This window comes from Physeter macrocephalus, chromosome 14 (assembly GCF_002837175.3).
Source record: "Physeter macrocephalus isolate SW-GA chromosome 14, ASM283717v5, whole genome shotgun sequence".
Taxonomy (NCBI): domain Eukaryota; kingdom Metazoa; phylum Chordata; class Mammalia; order Artiodactyla; family Physeteridae; genus Physeter; species Physeter macrocephalus.
In genome coordinates, this window is record NC_041227.1 from 44,369,034 (window position 1) to 44,386,052 (window position 17,019).

General features: G+C 40.5%; 1 protein-coding gene across 3 annotated transcripts in view; it reads right to left on the minus strand.

Moving 5' to 3' along the window:
- The window catches only part of CFAP61 (cilia and flagella associated protein 61), a 259,559-nt gene that overhangs the window by 186,540 nt on the left and 56,000 nt on the right, over positions 1-17,019 (minus strand). For all 3 annotated transcript variants that reach the window (XM_028500039.1, XM_028500036.1, XM_028500037.2), the window contains exon 9: positions 5,508-5,599. In XM_028500039.1, the coding sequence (XP_028355840.1) occupies positions 5,508-5,599 (92 nt within the window). The remainder of the gene's footprint in view (positions 1-5,507; positions 5,600-17,019) is intronic.

Sequence of the window (17,019 nt, forward strand, 5' to 3'; positions counted from 1 at the left end):
GCCATGGCTCACGGGCCCAGCCGCTCCGCGGCACGCGGGATCCTCCCATACCGGGGCGCGAACCCGGTTCCCCTGCATCGGCAGGCGGACACGCAACCACTGCGCCACCAGGGAAGCCCAGCCCGGGCTTTTTAAAAAACTGCTTTATTGAAGTATAATTGACATACAGTAAACAGCATATATTTAAAGTGTAGCTTTTGAAAAGTTTTGACCTATATACCTATAAAAATATCACCACGATAAAAATAATGAACATATACATCACTCCCCAAAGCTTCTGTGTTTCTGTGTGGCTCTTCCTCCCACCCGGGGCCACTCTGCCCACCACAGGCAAACAATGATCTGCTCTTTGTCACTGTAGATTATATGCTGAGTCTATTTCTGGATCTTCTATTCTGTTGCGTTCATCTATTTTTTGACCTTGACATCATTACCACACTGTCTCGGTTACAAGAACCTTATAATAAATCTTGAAGTCAGTAGCATTAGTCCTACAACCTTGTTCTCTTTCCATAGTTTCTTTGTCTGTGCTAGGTCCTTCCCACTTCCTCATGAATTTTGAAATCACTTTTTCAATTTCTCTAAAAATTCCTCCTGAAATTTTGACTGGGATTTCATTGATCAATTAACACTTGACAATATCGAGTCCTCGAAATTACATACAGGGGATATCTCTCCATTTATTTAGACCTTATTTCATTTCTCTCAGAAATGTTTTGTAGTTTTTAGCATACACAAAATACTTAAATCTGACAACATCTTTTGTCAGATTTAAGTATTCTGTGTATTTGTACTGTTGTAAATGGTATTTATTTAAATTTCTGATTGTTCATTGCCATTACACAGAGATAAAATTGAACTTCGCATGTTAATTTTGTGTATATTCTTTTAATTCTTTTCTTGTCTTTTTTCACTGGCTTGAACCGCCAGAATAATTCTGAATAGAAGTGGTGAGAACAGACATTCTTGTCTTGTTTCTGACCTTGGTGGAAAAGCACTCAGTCTTTTACCAAGGATGATGTTAGCTATAGGTTTTTCAACAATAACCTCTATCAAATTGAAGAAGTTCTCTTCTACTCCTAATTTTCTGAGAGTTTTTATGAGGAATGAATGTGAATTTTCAGATACCTTTCCTGCATTTATGAGATAAACATATAAGTATTCTTTTTTACAATGTTCATATGGTGAATTACATTGATTTTCTTATGTTAAACTAACCTTGCATTCTCAGAATAAACCCTACTTGACCATGACATTGTCCTTTTAATATATTGATTCAACTTATTAAAAGTTTCATTTGAATTTTTCCATCGATGTTTATGAGAGCTGTTGATTTGAAGTTTTATTTCCCTGTGATGTCTTTTGTTGGGGAAGAACATACTTTAGATGACCTCAATCCTTTTAAATTTATTGAGACTTCTTTTCTAGCTTGAAATATGATCTAACTTGGTAAATATTCCATGTGGATGTGGGAATGTGTATTCTGCCGTTGTTGGGTAGAGTTAGGTCAAATTGGTCAATAGTATTCTTAAAATCTTCTACATTCTTACTGATTTACTGTCTACTCGTTCTATCAATGATTAAGGGAGGAATATTGAAATCTCCAAATACAGTTGTTTGTTTATTTATTTATTTGTCTTTGCAGTTCTATCAATTTTTGCTTCACGTATTTTGAAGTTCTACTATTAGGTGCATAAATATTTAGGATTGTTATGTCCTCTTGACCTTTGTTATCCCTGGTAATATTCCCTTTTCTGAAATCCACTTTGTCTGAAATGAATAAAGCTACTCCAGCTTTCTTTTGATTAGTGTTACCATGATATATCTATTTGCATGTTTTTTATTTGAACCTATTGTATCTACTCAAAGTGCATTTTTTTTTTTTTTTTGTAATTCACATGTAACTGTTTTGCTTTTTAATCCAATCTATATCTGTTTTATACATTCTTTAATTGGGATATTTAGACCATTTTACATTTAATATAATTATTGATGTGGTTAGGTTTAAGTCTGTTATCTTGCTGTTTGTTTTCTATTTGTCCTATCTGTTCTTTATTCCCCTTTTCCTCTCTTTTTGTCTTCTTTTGGAGTAATTGTATATTTTTATGATTCCACTTTACCTCTTTGTAGGCTTATTAGATATAACTTTCTGAATTTGATTTGTAACTTTTGTGTTCTTTTAGTTTATAGTATACATCTTTAAGTCTATCTTCAGGAGATATAATATCACTTCAGATGTAGTATAAGGACCCTAAAATAGGGTCCTTACTTTTTGCCCTCTTGGCCTTTGTGCTGTTCTTGTCAGATGTTTTTACACATGTTGAAAGCTCCATACTATGTTGTTTTTATTTTATTTAGGCAGTCAACTATCTTTTAAAGAGATATAAATAATAAAAACAAAATCTTACACATTTACCCATTTAGTTACCATTTCCAGTGTTCATTGCCCTCTGTGTAGATCCAGATTTCCATCTGGCATAATTTTTCTTCTGCCTGAAGGACTTCCTTTCACATTTCTTGTAGTTGGGTCTACTGGTAATGAATTCTTTCCCCTTTTGTGTGTAGGCCAAGTCTTTATTTCACCTTTATTTTTGAAAGATATTCAATGGGTGTAAAATTCTCAGTTGACAGTTTATTTTCTTCCAGTTCCTTAAAGATGTGACTCCACCATCTTTTTTGCTCACATTGCTTCCAACAAGAAGTCTGCTGCCATCCTTATCTTTGGGCCTCTGTTCCCAACTTGTCCTTTTTTTTTCTCCCTCTGGGTACTTTTAAGATTTTCTTTTAATGACTGGTTTTCCACTATTTGATTATGATGGGCTTTGGTATCGTTTTCTTCATGTTTCTTGTGCTTGATATTGGTTGAGCTTGTGTCTGTGGGTTTACTGTTTTCATAAAATTTGGAATTTTTAAGTCATTGTTTCTTCAAATATTTTTTTCTGTTCCAACCTCTTTCTCCTCTTCTTTATGAATTCCAATTACATGCATATTAGGTACTTAGAGTTATCCCACAGCTCACTGATACATTGATTTTTTAAAAAAATTCTCATTTCTGTTTAACTAATCCCTTTTTCTGCAATGTCTAATCTGTGGTTAATCCTTCCAGTGTATTTTTCATCTCATGAATTGTAGTTTTAATTTCTAGAAGGTTTATTTGGGGTGTTTTTACAGGCATACGTTGGAGGTATTGCAGGTTCATATTCCAGGTTCATTCACCACAATAAAGTGAATACTGCAATAAAGCAAGTCATGTGAATTTTGGTTTCCCGGTACATATAAAAGTTATGTTATACTATACTGTAGGACATTAAGTGTGCAAAAGCATTATGTCTTTAAGAAAAAAAATTCCAAACAATTTAATCTACTTGGGTGCTGGATAATTTTGTATTCCTGCAAATATTCTTGAACTTTGTCTGGGACTCAAATTACTTGGAAGCAGTTTGGTCCTTTTGGATCTTGCTCTAAAGATTTGTTAGATAGGACTGGAGCAGTGCTCTCTCCAGAGCTAATTATTCCTCGCTACTGATGCAAGACCCTTCTGTGCATTTTCCCAATGCCTTGTGAGTCACAGGGTTCCCTGGTCTGACTGATGGAACACGCACTATTCCCAGCCTTGCATGAGCACTGTGCACTGTTAATGCTAATCCTTTTGGGAAGTTCCTTCCTCAGCCTGATCTTCAGTAGTTTTGAAGATCAGGCTGATGTGCATGTGCACAGCAGTACTCAGCATGTGCTGATCAGTACTCAGCTGAATACTCAAGAGTGACCCTCGCTGGTGTCAACCATCTCTCTGTACAGCTCTCTCCTCTCTGGTACTCTGTCCTGCAAACCTTAGTGGCTTTAGTCTCCATGGACATACCACTTGGCTTCCATGGTTCCTCCTGCCCCGTGCCATGGTCAGGGACTCTCTCAAAGCTGGAGGCCAGGATGTTCGGAGGGCTTACCTGGCTTGTTTCCCACCTCCCAGGCATCACTGTCCTTTGTTACCTGATGAACAGTGTCTTAAAAACTTATTTCATATGCTTTGGCCATTTTTTTGTTTTTTTCAGGCAGGAAAGTAAATCTAGCCATCTTTGCCAGAAGCAGAAATCCCTCGCGCTGAGTTCTTTCTATTAATTCCAATCATCAGCTTCATTTCCCGCAATCTAGTCCATGCCAAACAATCTTCTTTAAAAGCCTCAGGTGTCCCTCGTGCCCTCTTCTGGGATGTTTTCCACCCTCATTTCCATATACTGAATTAGGAGGCTTTCCTCTTCCCACGGTGCACCACCTCCTGAAGGCTGTGGCTGTGTTTTGGTCTCGCGAGCACCCTCAGCACCTAGGAGAGAGCCTGGCCATTGTGAGCGTCCAACCTCTGTGCAGAGAATAAATCAGCCCTCGAAATACAACACCCACCCAGCTACAGCTTGGGTCCTTTTGTGGTTTGGGGTATAAGAAGGCATTTTCCATAGAGACAATGTGAAAACGCAGCAGGACGAGCCAGGTGGCCTAATGCTAAGATAAAGGTCCTCCCTGACTCTTCTTCCCAAGATCTTCTTTGCATGAGCTGATAGGCAGGGGGAATGTTATTGTGTCCAAGATTGGAAAGGAGGAAAAAAGAGAGCTGGGGGCTGGAGTCCAAGAAGCAATGGCACTGCACCAGCCCCCACCCTGTCCTCAGGTGGGCAGAACAGTCAGGAGGGCCTGAAGCGGAAGGGCCCACGCAGTGAAACGCGTGCTGGGACTCTTGGCCACACGCAGTGCTGATGCAGGGCCAGGCCGCCAACGGTAGCCTAGAGGTAAGCCTGTTCGCTCTCCCAGCTGCCTTGGTGAGACCAGCTCCAGAGGACACAAGGGACATGCCCTGAGGTCCTGCAGGAGCAGGTGAGGACCCAGAGCCCAGTCAATATGTATTTGTATTTCTGTGAACCATCAGTGGTCAGAGGGTGGCAGAGATGGAACAATGGCTGGATCCCCGGACCCATCCCCAAATCCTATGTCCTCTATTACGTGGCTGACTGTGGCCTCCTTCGGTGGAGGTGTGTCCCCCTTTAGGTCAGGGTGGCGGCACTCACAGAGCAGGAGGGTGTGAGGAGGGGCCCCTGCTGAAGCCAGGCCGGGCCAGTGGGCCAGGAGCAATGCAGGGAGCTGTAGCAGGTGCTTCTAGAGCCTGCAGTGGGGCTCTAGTGGGGAAGGAAGGAAAATGCTGCCTCATTTGAGTCTGTGGACAAGGTGAGTTTTCTAACCGCCTTTAAGCGAGCTGCTTTATCCACATCAGTCTCCTGAAGCCAGGGAATGAGTGAGAAGGCATATGGGGAGAAGGGATGGGGTCCCATCCTGAGCTGGATTCTTGAGGGTGCTGTGAGGCTGATTTGTTACAAACACGCAGCCTGTTTCCTCCCCGCCCTTGTCCCCCAGATCTTAATGCCAGTGAGACCTTTCCCTTCTCGGGAGTGACTCCAGTGCCAGGAACACCCCTGACCCCGACGGCACAAGCAGCACCAAGCTGGGGGGATGACCTCCGTTACCTGGATGCTCTCCCCGGCCTCCGGGGAGACAGCTTCCTGTGGCTCCTTGACTATTTGCTGGCATTCCTGGCTGCTGCTCCTGAGCTCGGCACCTTTCAGAGAAAAAGGGACAAGAGGACAGAAAAGAGATGGTAAATATCTGCAGAGCACAGGAAATTGGAGGCAGCATGGTCATGTGTTTCTAAGCTGCAGCATATCTGAAGGATTATATTGCTGAGGGCAGCGCCGCGAGGTGGGGAGAACAGGGTCTTCGCAGCCCGTTCGGATTCTGACCTCTCCATGCCTCCATCCGCACAGGATGTGGATCCAGTGATACCTGGCCCAAGGGAGCTGTGGACATAAACCGAGGCCAGGATGGGGCTGGGCTGGGCTGCCCCCCAGGAGGCCCTCGAACCTGCCAGACACGGAGCTCCAGTGATCCTTTCATGGGAGCCCCTTTGAAGTTTGTAAACAACTGATTATCAACCTCCTGGATGGCAGGCTTTGAAATGATTTTTTTTTAACATCTTTATTGGAGTATAACTGTTTTACAATGGTGTGTTAGTTTCTGCTTTACAACAAAGTGAATCAGTTATACATATACATATGTTCCCATATCTCTTCCCTCTTGCGTCTCCCTTTAAGGCGGAATATGGAAAAGACCACAATCGGTTATGTCAGTGCTCTCAGAACACAGAGATTAGCACAAGGGCTGCTTTCCCCGTGCTGGGAAATGCTGTGAACGGGCATCTGACAGAGGCCACGATGTTCGCTTTTCTACTTTCTAAGCAAGACCTGGAGCTAACTTTGCATTATTGTTTTAATATGTTCTGGAAAGTCAATAATCGGGGTAGTGTTCATATACTTACCGTTCACCAAAAACTAGAGTAGAAAAAACTTTTTTCCCATTTTGTCTGAAAAGTTCTTTTGCCCCTCCTCTCCTTCCGCTCTCTTTTCTTTTCCTTGTTCCTGTCTGTCTTTCTCCCCACCACCACCACCCCTCCTCTTCCACTGTCTCACTCTCTCCCTCCCACCCTCCCCCGCTCTCTCGCCACCCCCGGCCCCTCCTTTCTTGTTCACTCTGTGTCTGCTCCACTGGGGGACTCTTAGCCCTGACATCTGCTTGCAGCCTTTTGGCCTTAGCTCAGAGCAGCCCTAGGATGCTCTTGCCCAGGGGCTGCCCCTCCTCAGAATTGTCCGCACATACACAGGAGGGACCCAGGACCTGCTGGAGGCCCCAGATACTGGGCTGCCAGTGTGGCCTGCTGCCCTGTCTTCTTGTTTCTAAGCATCACAGCAGACGCGGTGGCGCCAGAGGCAGCCTATCCTCTCTGCATCCTCCTCTTGCACTGCATTCGTTCCTGCAGCAACAGCCAGTGCAACGGCCCCTGCAGACACCTCTCAACCCCATATCCCCACTTACTCATGCCCTATGCCTGCTTCTGGCAAAGATGCAGGCAAATGAAGTAGAATGAAATTCTAAGAGGAGAATCAGATGCCCAGGGAGGTGTAAAGGGCAGAGATGAAGAGGCATATAATGCTGAAGGTACAATGAGAGAATGGCACCCCAGCAGAGCAAGTAGCTCTTCTGGGTGGAGAGCAAATGACATGAGAGGGGACAAAGCACTCAGAATTGCTCTTCTGAAGAAAGACACTTTGGCGAGAATGAAACCTAGCGAGTCTCTAGCACCTGGATACGTCCTGCTCCCTGAAAAACTTTCCAGATCGTTTGTACAGTGTTTCCAGTGTTCTCACAACAGCAAGACTAGAGTGCTTTTCGGGTTAATTCAGCTTGTTATTGAGATACAACATGTATATGGCACAGTGCATGAATCTCTATGTGTATGTACTGCACGTTAACAACCCCTTAAATGAGTATTAAAGCTTTTCCAGGGCCCAGAAGTTTCCCTCACCTGCTGTCCAGCCAACACACCTCTTAAAGGTAGCTGCTGTTCTGACTTCTACCATCACTGATTCATTTTGCTCAGCAGCAAAGTTTTTGAATCAAACACAAACAAACAAACAAACAAACGTTATCAATAACTCCCTATTCTTAAGTTGCACTTTATTTTTTAAAAATAATCGTTTCTTAAGTTTTAAATTTGAAGAACTACCAAAAACACTGTCGAGTTTACTAAAAGAAAACTAGACTTTCCCTGTGCATTTATTTATTTATTTATTTTATTGAAGTATAGCTGATTTGTAATGTTGTGTTAGTTTCAGGTGTACAGCAAAGTGATTCAGTTTTATGTATATATGTATATGTGTGTGTGTATATATTTATTCTTTTTCAGATTCTTTTCCATTATAGGTTATTAGAAAATACTGAGTATAACTTCCAGGGCTATACAGTAGGTCCTTGTTGTTTATGTATTTAATATACTTTATAATTAGGACAAGATTACTAAAAAGCCAGAAATTTCAGAGACTGAATTAGATCTGCAGTGAACAGTTCATCCTGGAGCCCTCACCATCTGACAGGCTAATGTTCACAAGACAATTACCAACGACAACGACTAATTGTCTGGGCTAAAGTGTCGTGGGCGTTGCCATTTATTAAGAAGCAGCTGCCCTGCTCGTCCCCAGAGGTGGCTGCATTTCAGAACTGGGCGAGGTGATGCCACATCCCTCCTTCCTGTGTCTCTGGGGTTTTGTGGGGTTTAATTAATTAATTAATGTTCTTAATGCACCCTGAGATCCTCAGATGTGAGGTGCTATCCCAGCAAAAAGTCAAGGCAGCGGTATTATATAACACACAGCTAGAAACACGACTGAGGTTGCAAATTTAACTGTTATTTTATTGCTTACACCACCTAAGTAGCTTGGTAGTCACGAACTAGGGCTTTATTCTAGTGGGAGCGAGGGCATCGTTTACTAGCACTTTCTCAGTCAGACTGCTACCCTGAGGCGGAGTTACCATGAAGCAAATAAAGCTGGAGGTCCAGGTCCCTCCCAAGGCACAGCACCCACTACTGCATTCCTAATTTTGTATTATTTTCCTTAAAGAGAGCTCCCAAATTGTACAGACCCAAGACCTGTGTCTGCCTTGCTCTTTAACACAAATAATACAGAGGGAAAGCTAAATAATACACTGTGAAGGCTTTAGGAAAAAGTAGCAGTATACAATCTGGTGGGTTTTGACATTTTCTTAAAATAGTGATCAAAAATCCTAACAAGATTTTTTTGTGAAATGAAATAAAGTGATTCTAAAAGAGCAAATATGGAAGAACAGTTAGTCAACAAAATTTTAAGAAATAACAACAAAGAGCAGGCCATATTTTCTAATGACTATTAAGACATATTATATTATTGATACTATATATAAAATAGACAACTGATGGGAACATACTGTATAGCACAGGGAACTCTACCTAATGCACTGTGGTAACCTAAATGAGAGGGAAGTCCAAAAGGGAGGGGATGTCTGCATGTGTATGGCTGATGCATTTTGTTGTGTAGTGGAGGTTAACACGACATTGTAAAGCAACCATACTCCAATAAAAATTAATTTAAAAAAAACTATTTAATCACATAATCCCAAAATAAAAATGGAGATACTTTTCTTAAAAAAACAAAGACATATTATAAAGCCATAGTTATTAAAACAGAGGGTTATTGGGAGTAAGAACAGAACAGAATGCAATCCAGAAAAGAGCCAGATAATTATGAAATGTTCATATATGTTAAAGGTAGCATTGGTGCAGGAAGAATAAACTGTACAATAAATAGTGCTAACGATAAGGAAAAAAATTAATTTGGGCCCCTATTTCATATAATACACAAAGATCATTTGCAGATATATTAACAGCTTAAAGTTTTTTTAATACTTTTAAATTACGAGAAGAAAATATAGGAGAACATCTCTATTATCTTGGGGGTGGAGAAACCCTTCCTTAAAAATTTAGAAGGCAGAAGTCATAAAAAAAATATTGACATGCTAGACCCCATCAGAATTTAAAAGTTCTGTCTGTCAAAAGAACCCCCTATTTTTAAAATAAGTAGATACATGGAGAAAATATTTGCAACACACATGACAGACCAACAATTGAATTCTAGGGAAAGAGGAAAAAAAACACGATAGGCAAAGGAAATGAATGGACAGGAAATGCAAAGGACCAATAAACACATAAAAAGGGTCCAACCTCAGTAATTGAGAAATGAAGTTAAAACAATATCTCCTTTCACAGCTATCATACTGGCAAAAGTTAAAAATGCTGACAACACTAAATACTGGAAAACTAGGAGAGGCTCTGGAGGAAGGCCACTGCTATGGCCATGTTTGGTGGCAATGTATTTCCAGGCCCAACAAGAACGATTCTGGGAATATAGCCTGTGGAAACTCTTGCAAGGGGCCCAGGGATACGTGTGCAAGAATATTTATTGCAGCACAGTTTGCAATAACAAAATAGTGGAAACGATTTAAATTTCCATCTAAGGACAAATGTGGCCCATTCCATACAGTGGAATCCTACCCAGAAGATAAAAGGAGGGTCACAGACCTAAGCTTATCAAAGTTATTATTAGATCTCAAAGAGCTGAGTGAAGAAACAAATTTCAGAACGTCCCATACCCAAAAGGTGCCATTTATGTAAAAAATACTGCCACAGTCTTCCCTGGTGGCACAGCGGTTGAGAATCCACCTGCCAATGCAAGGGACATGGGTTCGATCCCTGGTCCGGGAAGATCCCACATGCCGCGGAGCAACTAAGCCCATGCACCACAACTACTGAGCCTGCGCTCCAGAGCCCACGAGTCACAACTACTGAGCCCACGTGCTGCAACTACTGAAAGCCCACGCGCCTAGAGCCCGTGCTCCTCAACAAGAGAAGCCACTGAAATGAGAAGCCCACGCATCACATGGAAGAGTAGCCCCTGCTTGCTGCAAATAGAGAACGCACGTGCACAGCAACGAAGACACAACGCGGCCAAAATAAATAAATAAATAAAATTAATTAAAAAAACAAAAAAAACTCAAAAAACAAAAACACTGCCACCAGATGGTAGTTAATGAGAAGCCCACGCATCACATGGAAGAGTAGCCCCTGCTTGCTGCAAATAGAGAACGCACGTGCACAGCAACGAAGACACAACGCGGCCAAAATAAATAAATAAATAAAATTAATTTAAAAAACAAAAAAAACTCAAAAAACAAAAACACTGCCACCAGATGGTAGTTTTTTTTTTCTGTGAATACGTGCATAAAAAGAGGTCTGGATGGATGCAGGCCACTTTTGGGGATGAGAGGGAGAACCAGGCTTGGCCACTGACCAAAGGGAATTCAACTTTAACTGCATTACCCTAACTTTTTAAAGGAGGACAGTTTCATGTATTATTAACACAATTAAGATTCCCCCCAAAATGTCTAATTATAAAAGTAAATTTCTATCTTCAGAATATTACAAAATGGTCATTTTGTTTAGTATTTTAATATTATGATTTCAGAAAAGACTGACAAATGAATTTAAGCCACTCAGCTCTAAGAAGAGGAAAGATTAGAGGTTCGAGTTAAATCATTCATTCCACTGAAGTTCAGTGGAGAACGAGGAGTTGAGGGCAGGCTAGAGGTACTGCGAAGTACATAATGAATCAGATGTAGTCCTTACTCTAAGAGGCTCACAAGTAATTAGGGTGTGAGTGCACCCCCCCCACACACACACACCTCTAATGATCTTACAGTGTGAAAGTTGCTAAAGCAGAGGTATGAACAAAGCACAGTGCGTGTTCACTTATTTATTCATTCTTTCATTTAAAAATTTATATTTTACACCTACCATCTGGTAGACATTAACACACTAGACGTTGAAGATTCAGCAACGAACAAGACCAGCTTGCACTCCCAGAGCAAGTCAGTAAGAGAAGGAGGAGACATTAAGCTCTGCTAGATGCAGAAAATAAGAGCACGGGAGCTGCTTCAAGGTTGAGTGGTCAGAGACGTCCCTCTGGACATTTAAGCTGAGATCTGAAGGATAAGAAGTAGCCTTGAGACAGTAAGAGGATGGAAACAGTGAGCAGACAGTGTTATCAAGCATTTCTGCTGAAGAGTGGAGATGTCCTTATTTCCTGACCTGTTTCCTTCCTTGGTTTGCCTCTGACCCTTTGGTCTTCTTCGTAACTGTGCTAGTTTCCTGTGGCCACTGTAACAAATTACCACTCACTTGGTTGCTTAAAACAACAGAAATGTATACTCCCACAGTTCTGGAAGCCAGAAGTCCAAAATCAGTACAGTATCCCTGGGTAGAAATCAAGGTGTTGGCAGGGCCAGGCTCCTTCTGTCTTGGATAATTTCATCTCAAGATCCTTCATCACACTTACAAAGACCTTTTACCAAAACTAAGGTAACATTTGCACATTCCAGGGATTGGGATGTGAACATCTTTCGGAAAGTCACGTTTCAGTCTAACCTCGGGAGCACCTGGGTGCTGTGTATCCATCCAAGTGCTTCCTAGGAAGGTAAACTCAACTTGTCCGAATCCGAAGTCACAGCACCTCCACCAAATGATTCACTCACTCCTCTTATTCCCATCTTGCAAAACGGTTCCACCATCAACCTAGTTTCTGAAATTACCCTTGAGGTTTCCCTCTTCCACAGTCTTCCTTCCCCATATGCAGTAAAACATCAAGTTCCATTAAGTCTCCAAAATATCTCCCAGGTTCATCCACAATCATGCTTCTGGTTCAGCCCCTCATCTCTTTCCAGCACAGTCCAGTGGCCCTTGGAAAGTCTTCCCAGAAACTAGAAGTTGACGGTGTATCCCTTTCTAGTTAAAGATTCCTGATGGTTGCTCATCAGTTATGTTGTGATTAAATAGAATCTAGACTCTTTTGTGAGGGCTCATAAGACTTCAGCTGCCTTTCCTCCATCTCCTGTCCTGCTTCCTATTTCCTGCCACCCCCTCACTTCCCGCTGCAGCAACACTGAGCTGGTGCTTTCCCCTCATAAGCCCTAGTCTCTAACACCTCCTCATTTTGCACATGCACATTGTTTTCCCTCTGCCAGGAAAATCTTTATGAAAGCTCCAATTTTTTTTGAAGTTTTGACTCAAAAGCTTTCTTTTCTATGAAGTCTATGTTAATGTTCCCAAGATGACTTAGGCATAACTCTGCTGTGGTCCCACCACAATTTTCTATCCTCCAGAACAAATCTCTGATTATAAATTCATTTGTCTTGCATGTTCATCCTGCCATTAGACCGTGCAAAGTTCACCAGGTACTAGACCAGGCTCCCAAAGGCTAGTATATGGGATGTATTAGCTGAATGAACAGCAAGAGGCTGATGATGAAGTCTACAATGATACAAAGGAAAGCACTCGCAGGCCGCATGAAAGCAGGACAATGAGCTTTTCCATATTGTTCAAGGAAACTCCTCCCTCCTGGACTGCAGTGCAGACTCCAAGCCATAGAGTATGGTGAACTTGAGCTCAGTGCACTGGTAATTCCCAGATCACTGTCTTGACATGAGACTGTAGGTTTTAGCCTCCAGCAGGCTAAACTGGAGTTTGTGTCTCCTGAGGACAGGAGAAAGAAGGCCATGACAAAAATCACCAGCGTTATTCTTTTTTTGTGAACATGGGTTGTAATCATGATGCTGATTTTTCAGCCTCGCTTTGTTTAGGCCCTTTGTCATGTAGTGGCTTCCACTCCAATTCTGGGCTCAGCCTGGGACCTGCTTTGCATAAGTGACATGTGTTAGCTCAAAGCCTAGACCTCAAGAGGCCTTGTGTATTTCCACTTGGTCTCTTGCAGCTCTGTTGTCACCATGAGAACATGCCCCATCCAGCCTGCTACGGGACGAGAGGCACACGGGGCAGAGCCAAGGCCAGCCTAGATCTGCCAAGAGGCAACTGACCCCAAGACACGTGAGAAGACCCAGCCAAGATCAGCAGAGCTGCCTAGCTGACCCCAGCTGCAAGAGCAAAATACACTTATTGTGGGATGCCACTGTGGTTTTGCAGTTGTTTGTTAGCAGCATTATTGTGGTAATGGACTACTGATGCAGTCACAAAATATAACAGTGAGAATCAAGTAAATACTGAAGCTGGTTCTTTGAAAAATACCAATTAAATTGACACTGGTGAGACTAATGGAAAAAAAGACACAAATACAAAATACCAGGAATAAAACACAGAAACACAGGGGACATCTATAAAGTAAGACGGTAGATATAAACCCATAAGAACATTAAATGCAAATGAACGAAATACTATAATTAAAAGACAACAGTTGTCACACTAGATAAAAATAACAACAACCAAACTTATGCTGTTTATAAGGGACACATCTAACATGTAAGGAAATAGGAAGGATGAAAATAAAAGAGTGGATAGAGATATAACATGCAAATATGACTCAAAGAAAGCAGGTGTGGCCATATTAAAATCAGAAAAAGTAGGCTTTAAGGCAAAAAAATTTCACTAGAGATAAAGAAGGACACTTCATAACTGATTTATTTTAAGTTCAGGGAAGACATAATGACTTAAAAATTACGCACCTAATAACACAGACTCAAAATACACAATTAAAAATTATATACTATGAATAGAAATTGGTACATCCACAATCAAAGCAGGAGACTTTAACAGACCTCTCATGAATTGATGAAACAATTGATTAAGTCAAAAGGATAAAATATTTGACATTATTATCAAACGTGACTGATTCATATAGAATCCTGCACCTAACATCTAGAGGATATGCACTTTTTTCATGGACTCCAGGAACATTTACCAAAATTGACCATATGCTGAACAAAATTTAAAGGGTCAAAATCACACAGAGTAGGTTCTCTGACTTTAGTGCAATTAAGCTAAAAGCTAGTGATAAAAAGATAACGAGACTATCCAAACAGACAGAGAAAACATGGTATGTACAAACAATGGAATATTAATCAACCTTAAAGAGAAGGAACTCCTGCAACATGTGACGATATGGATAAACCTTGAACATATTATGCTAGGTGAAATAAGTCAGTCACAGGAGGGAAATACTACGTGATTTCACTTATATGTGGTACCTAAAAGTCAAACTCATAGAAGCAGAGCGTAAAATGGTAGTTGCCAGGGGTTGGGGGGAGGGGGAAATAAGGAGATGCTTTTCAAAAGTGTAAAGTTTCAGTAACTCAAGATGAGTAAGTTCTAGATCTGCTGAAAGCACTGTGACTGTAGTTAACAAAAATCCAGTATACACTTAAAAATTTAAGAAAGTAATTCTCATGTTAGGTGTTCTTACCATAATAAAAATTTTTTTAAAAAAGATAAATAGGATATCCCCATATGTTTGGGAGTAAATATTCTTTTAAATAACTTATGAGCCAAAGAATAAATAAAATGAAATTTCAAAAATATTGATGATGAGTACATTATAAAACAAAACCTGTAAGGTGCAGCTAAATCCAAGCATAGAGGAATACTTATAGTTTGAACACTCATTTTAGAAAAGAAGAACAGCTGAAAATCGAGGGGACTTCCTTAGTGGTGCAGTGGTTAAGAATCCACCTGCCAATGCAGGGGACACAGGTTTGAGCCCCGGTCCAGGAAGATCCCACACGCTGCAGAGCAACTAAGCCCGTGTGCCACAACTACTGAGTCTGCACTCTAGAGCCTCCGAGCCACAACTACTGAGACCACGCACCACAACTACTGAAGCCCGCACACCTAGAGCCTATGCTCCACAACAAGCCACCACAATGAGAAGCCAGCACACCGCAAGGAAGAGTAGCCCCTGCTCTCCACAACTAGAGAAAGCCTGCGCGCAGCAACAAAAACCCAACTCAGCCAAAAATAAATAAATAAAATAAATAAATTTAAAAAAAAGCAGTGAAGAATCCCCAAAATCAACCCACAAATACAATATGGGCAATTGATTTACGCAAAGGTGGCACTACAATGAGGGAAATGATGACCTTTTCAGTAAATGGTGCTTGGTCAATTGGATATCCATACTTTTTAAATGAAACAATTCCTCTGCACAGCACACATGAAAATCAATTCCGTGTGGATGGTAGATCTAAATGTGAAAGGCACACCAACATTAAGTGGGGAATTGAGCAAAGTTGTCTAGGACCCGTTCTTCATTACCACACCCCAAGATTGTCTACACCCGAGTTATGCTAAATTAAGTAATAAACATTTAGCAAACTTCTAAATCATTTCTAAAGAAGATAAAACATTAAAACATTCACTACGAAGTTTAAGTTAATATACTTTTGGCTTTTTTTTTTTTTTTTTTTTTTTACAGAGGGGTTAAAGATATTTGGATCTGTTAATGAAGCTATTTGGATATGCCACATCAAAAAACTGTGCTGTAAAGAAGCATATACCTCTAAAAATTATGAAATTCATGAAATTTGCTAGTCTGCTAGGAACTGCTAGTATATGACAGACAATCCACAATTGTCTACTTCCTCATTTTCTCTGTAAAATGAAGGCTATAATGGTTAAAAATTATAATCAATATATATAATTGAAATTACTAGAAATATTAAGGATAAAGGGAAACAATTTAGTATGAAAAATACACAAGGAATGTAGAATGTGTTTTCGTTAAGGTGAAAAAGAAAGAAATTGACTCGTTTCAGAATAAGAAAGGGAAGGAATAGGACAAAACCTGAATGATACAGAAAGTTGTAGCGGTTTATAGAAAGAAATTTTATGTTAAGTGGTTGGTCAAAGCTGGTAAAGGTTGGATGGATTTACTTATAAGGTTTCTTTTTTAAATGAGCTTTAGTATCAATAACACTTGAATACAAAACTAGTGTTTGGCTTTTACTCTATTAAAACAACAAAGTTTTCTTGGGTTATTGGTCTACTCTTAATGAGACATCACAAAGGTTTTTATTTACCTTTTAAGCAATCTGCCTAGGAAACAAAGACTCTATGTCTTATTGGAATAATTTCCTGTGCTTTATGTGGACCTTTATTATGTCCTTGACTAAGAGAACTAGGTCTTCTTGCTTTTAAAAGAGCTAAGTTTTGTTTGCTTCTACAACCATGTCACCTCCTATAGTTACTTTTAGATTCTTTATTGTTACTTTGATTAAATAGGTAACTAGGTACTTTTTCATAGTGACTTGTGGTCCTATAAAATCAGGTGTTCAAACCTTTTAAGGTGTTTGACAACCATTGGTATTTTGTCTTCCCCAAATCAAATCCTGAATAAAAGCTTGATCCTGAATTGATTTCCCAGAGAGCCCCCTTGGAAAATCTCAAAGGATTTGTTCTTTTACCTTGTAAAAGAAAGATATCAGAAATTAACAGATGTGTGAAGACCTAAATGTAAGGCCAGAGGCTATCAAACTCTTAGAGGAAAACACAGGCAGAACACTCTATGACACAAATCACAGTAAGATCCTTTTTGACCCACCTCCTAGAGAAATGGAAATAAAAACAAAAATAAACAAATGGGACCTAATGAAACTTAAAAGCTTTTGCACAGCAAACGAAACCATACACAAGAGGAAAAGACAACCTTCAGAATGGGAGAAAATATTTGCTAATGAAGCAACTGACAAAGGATTAATCTCCAAAATTTACAAGCA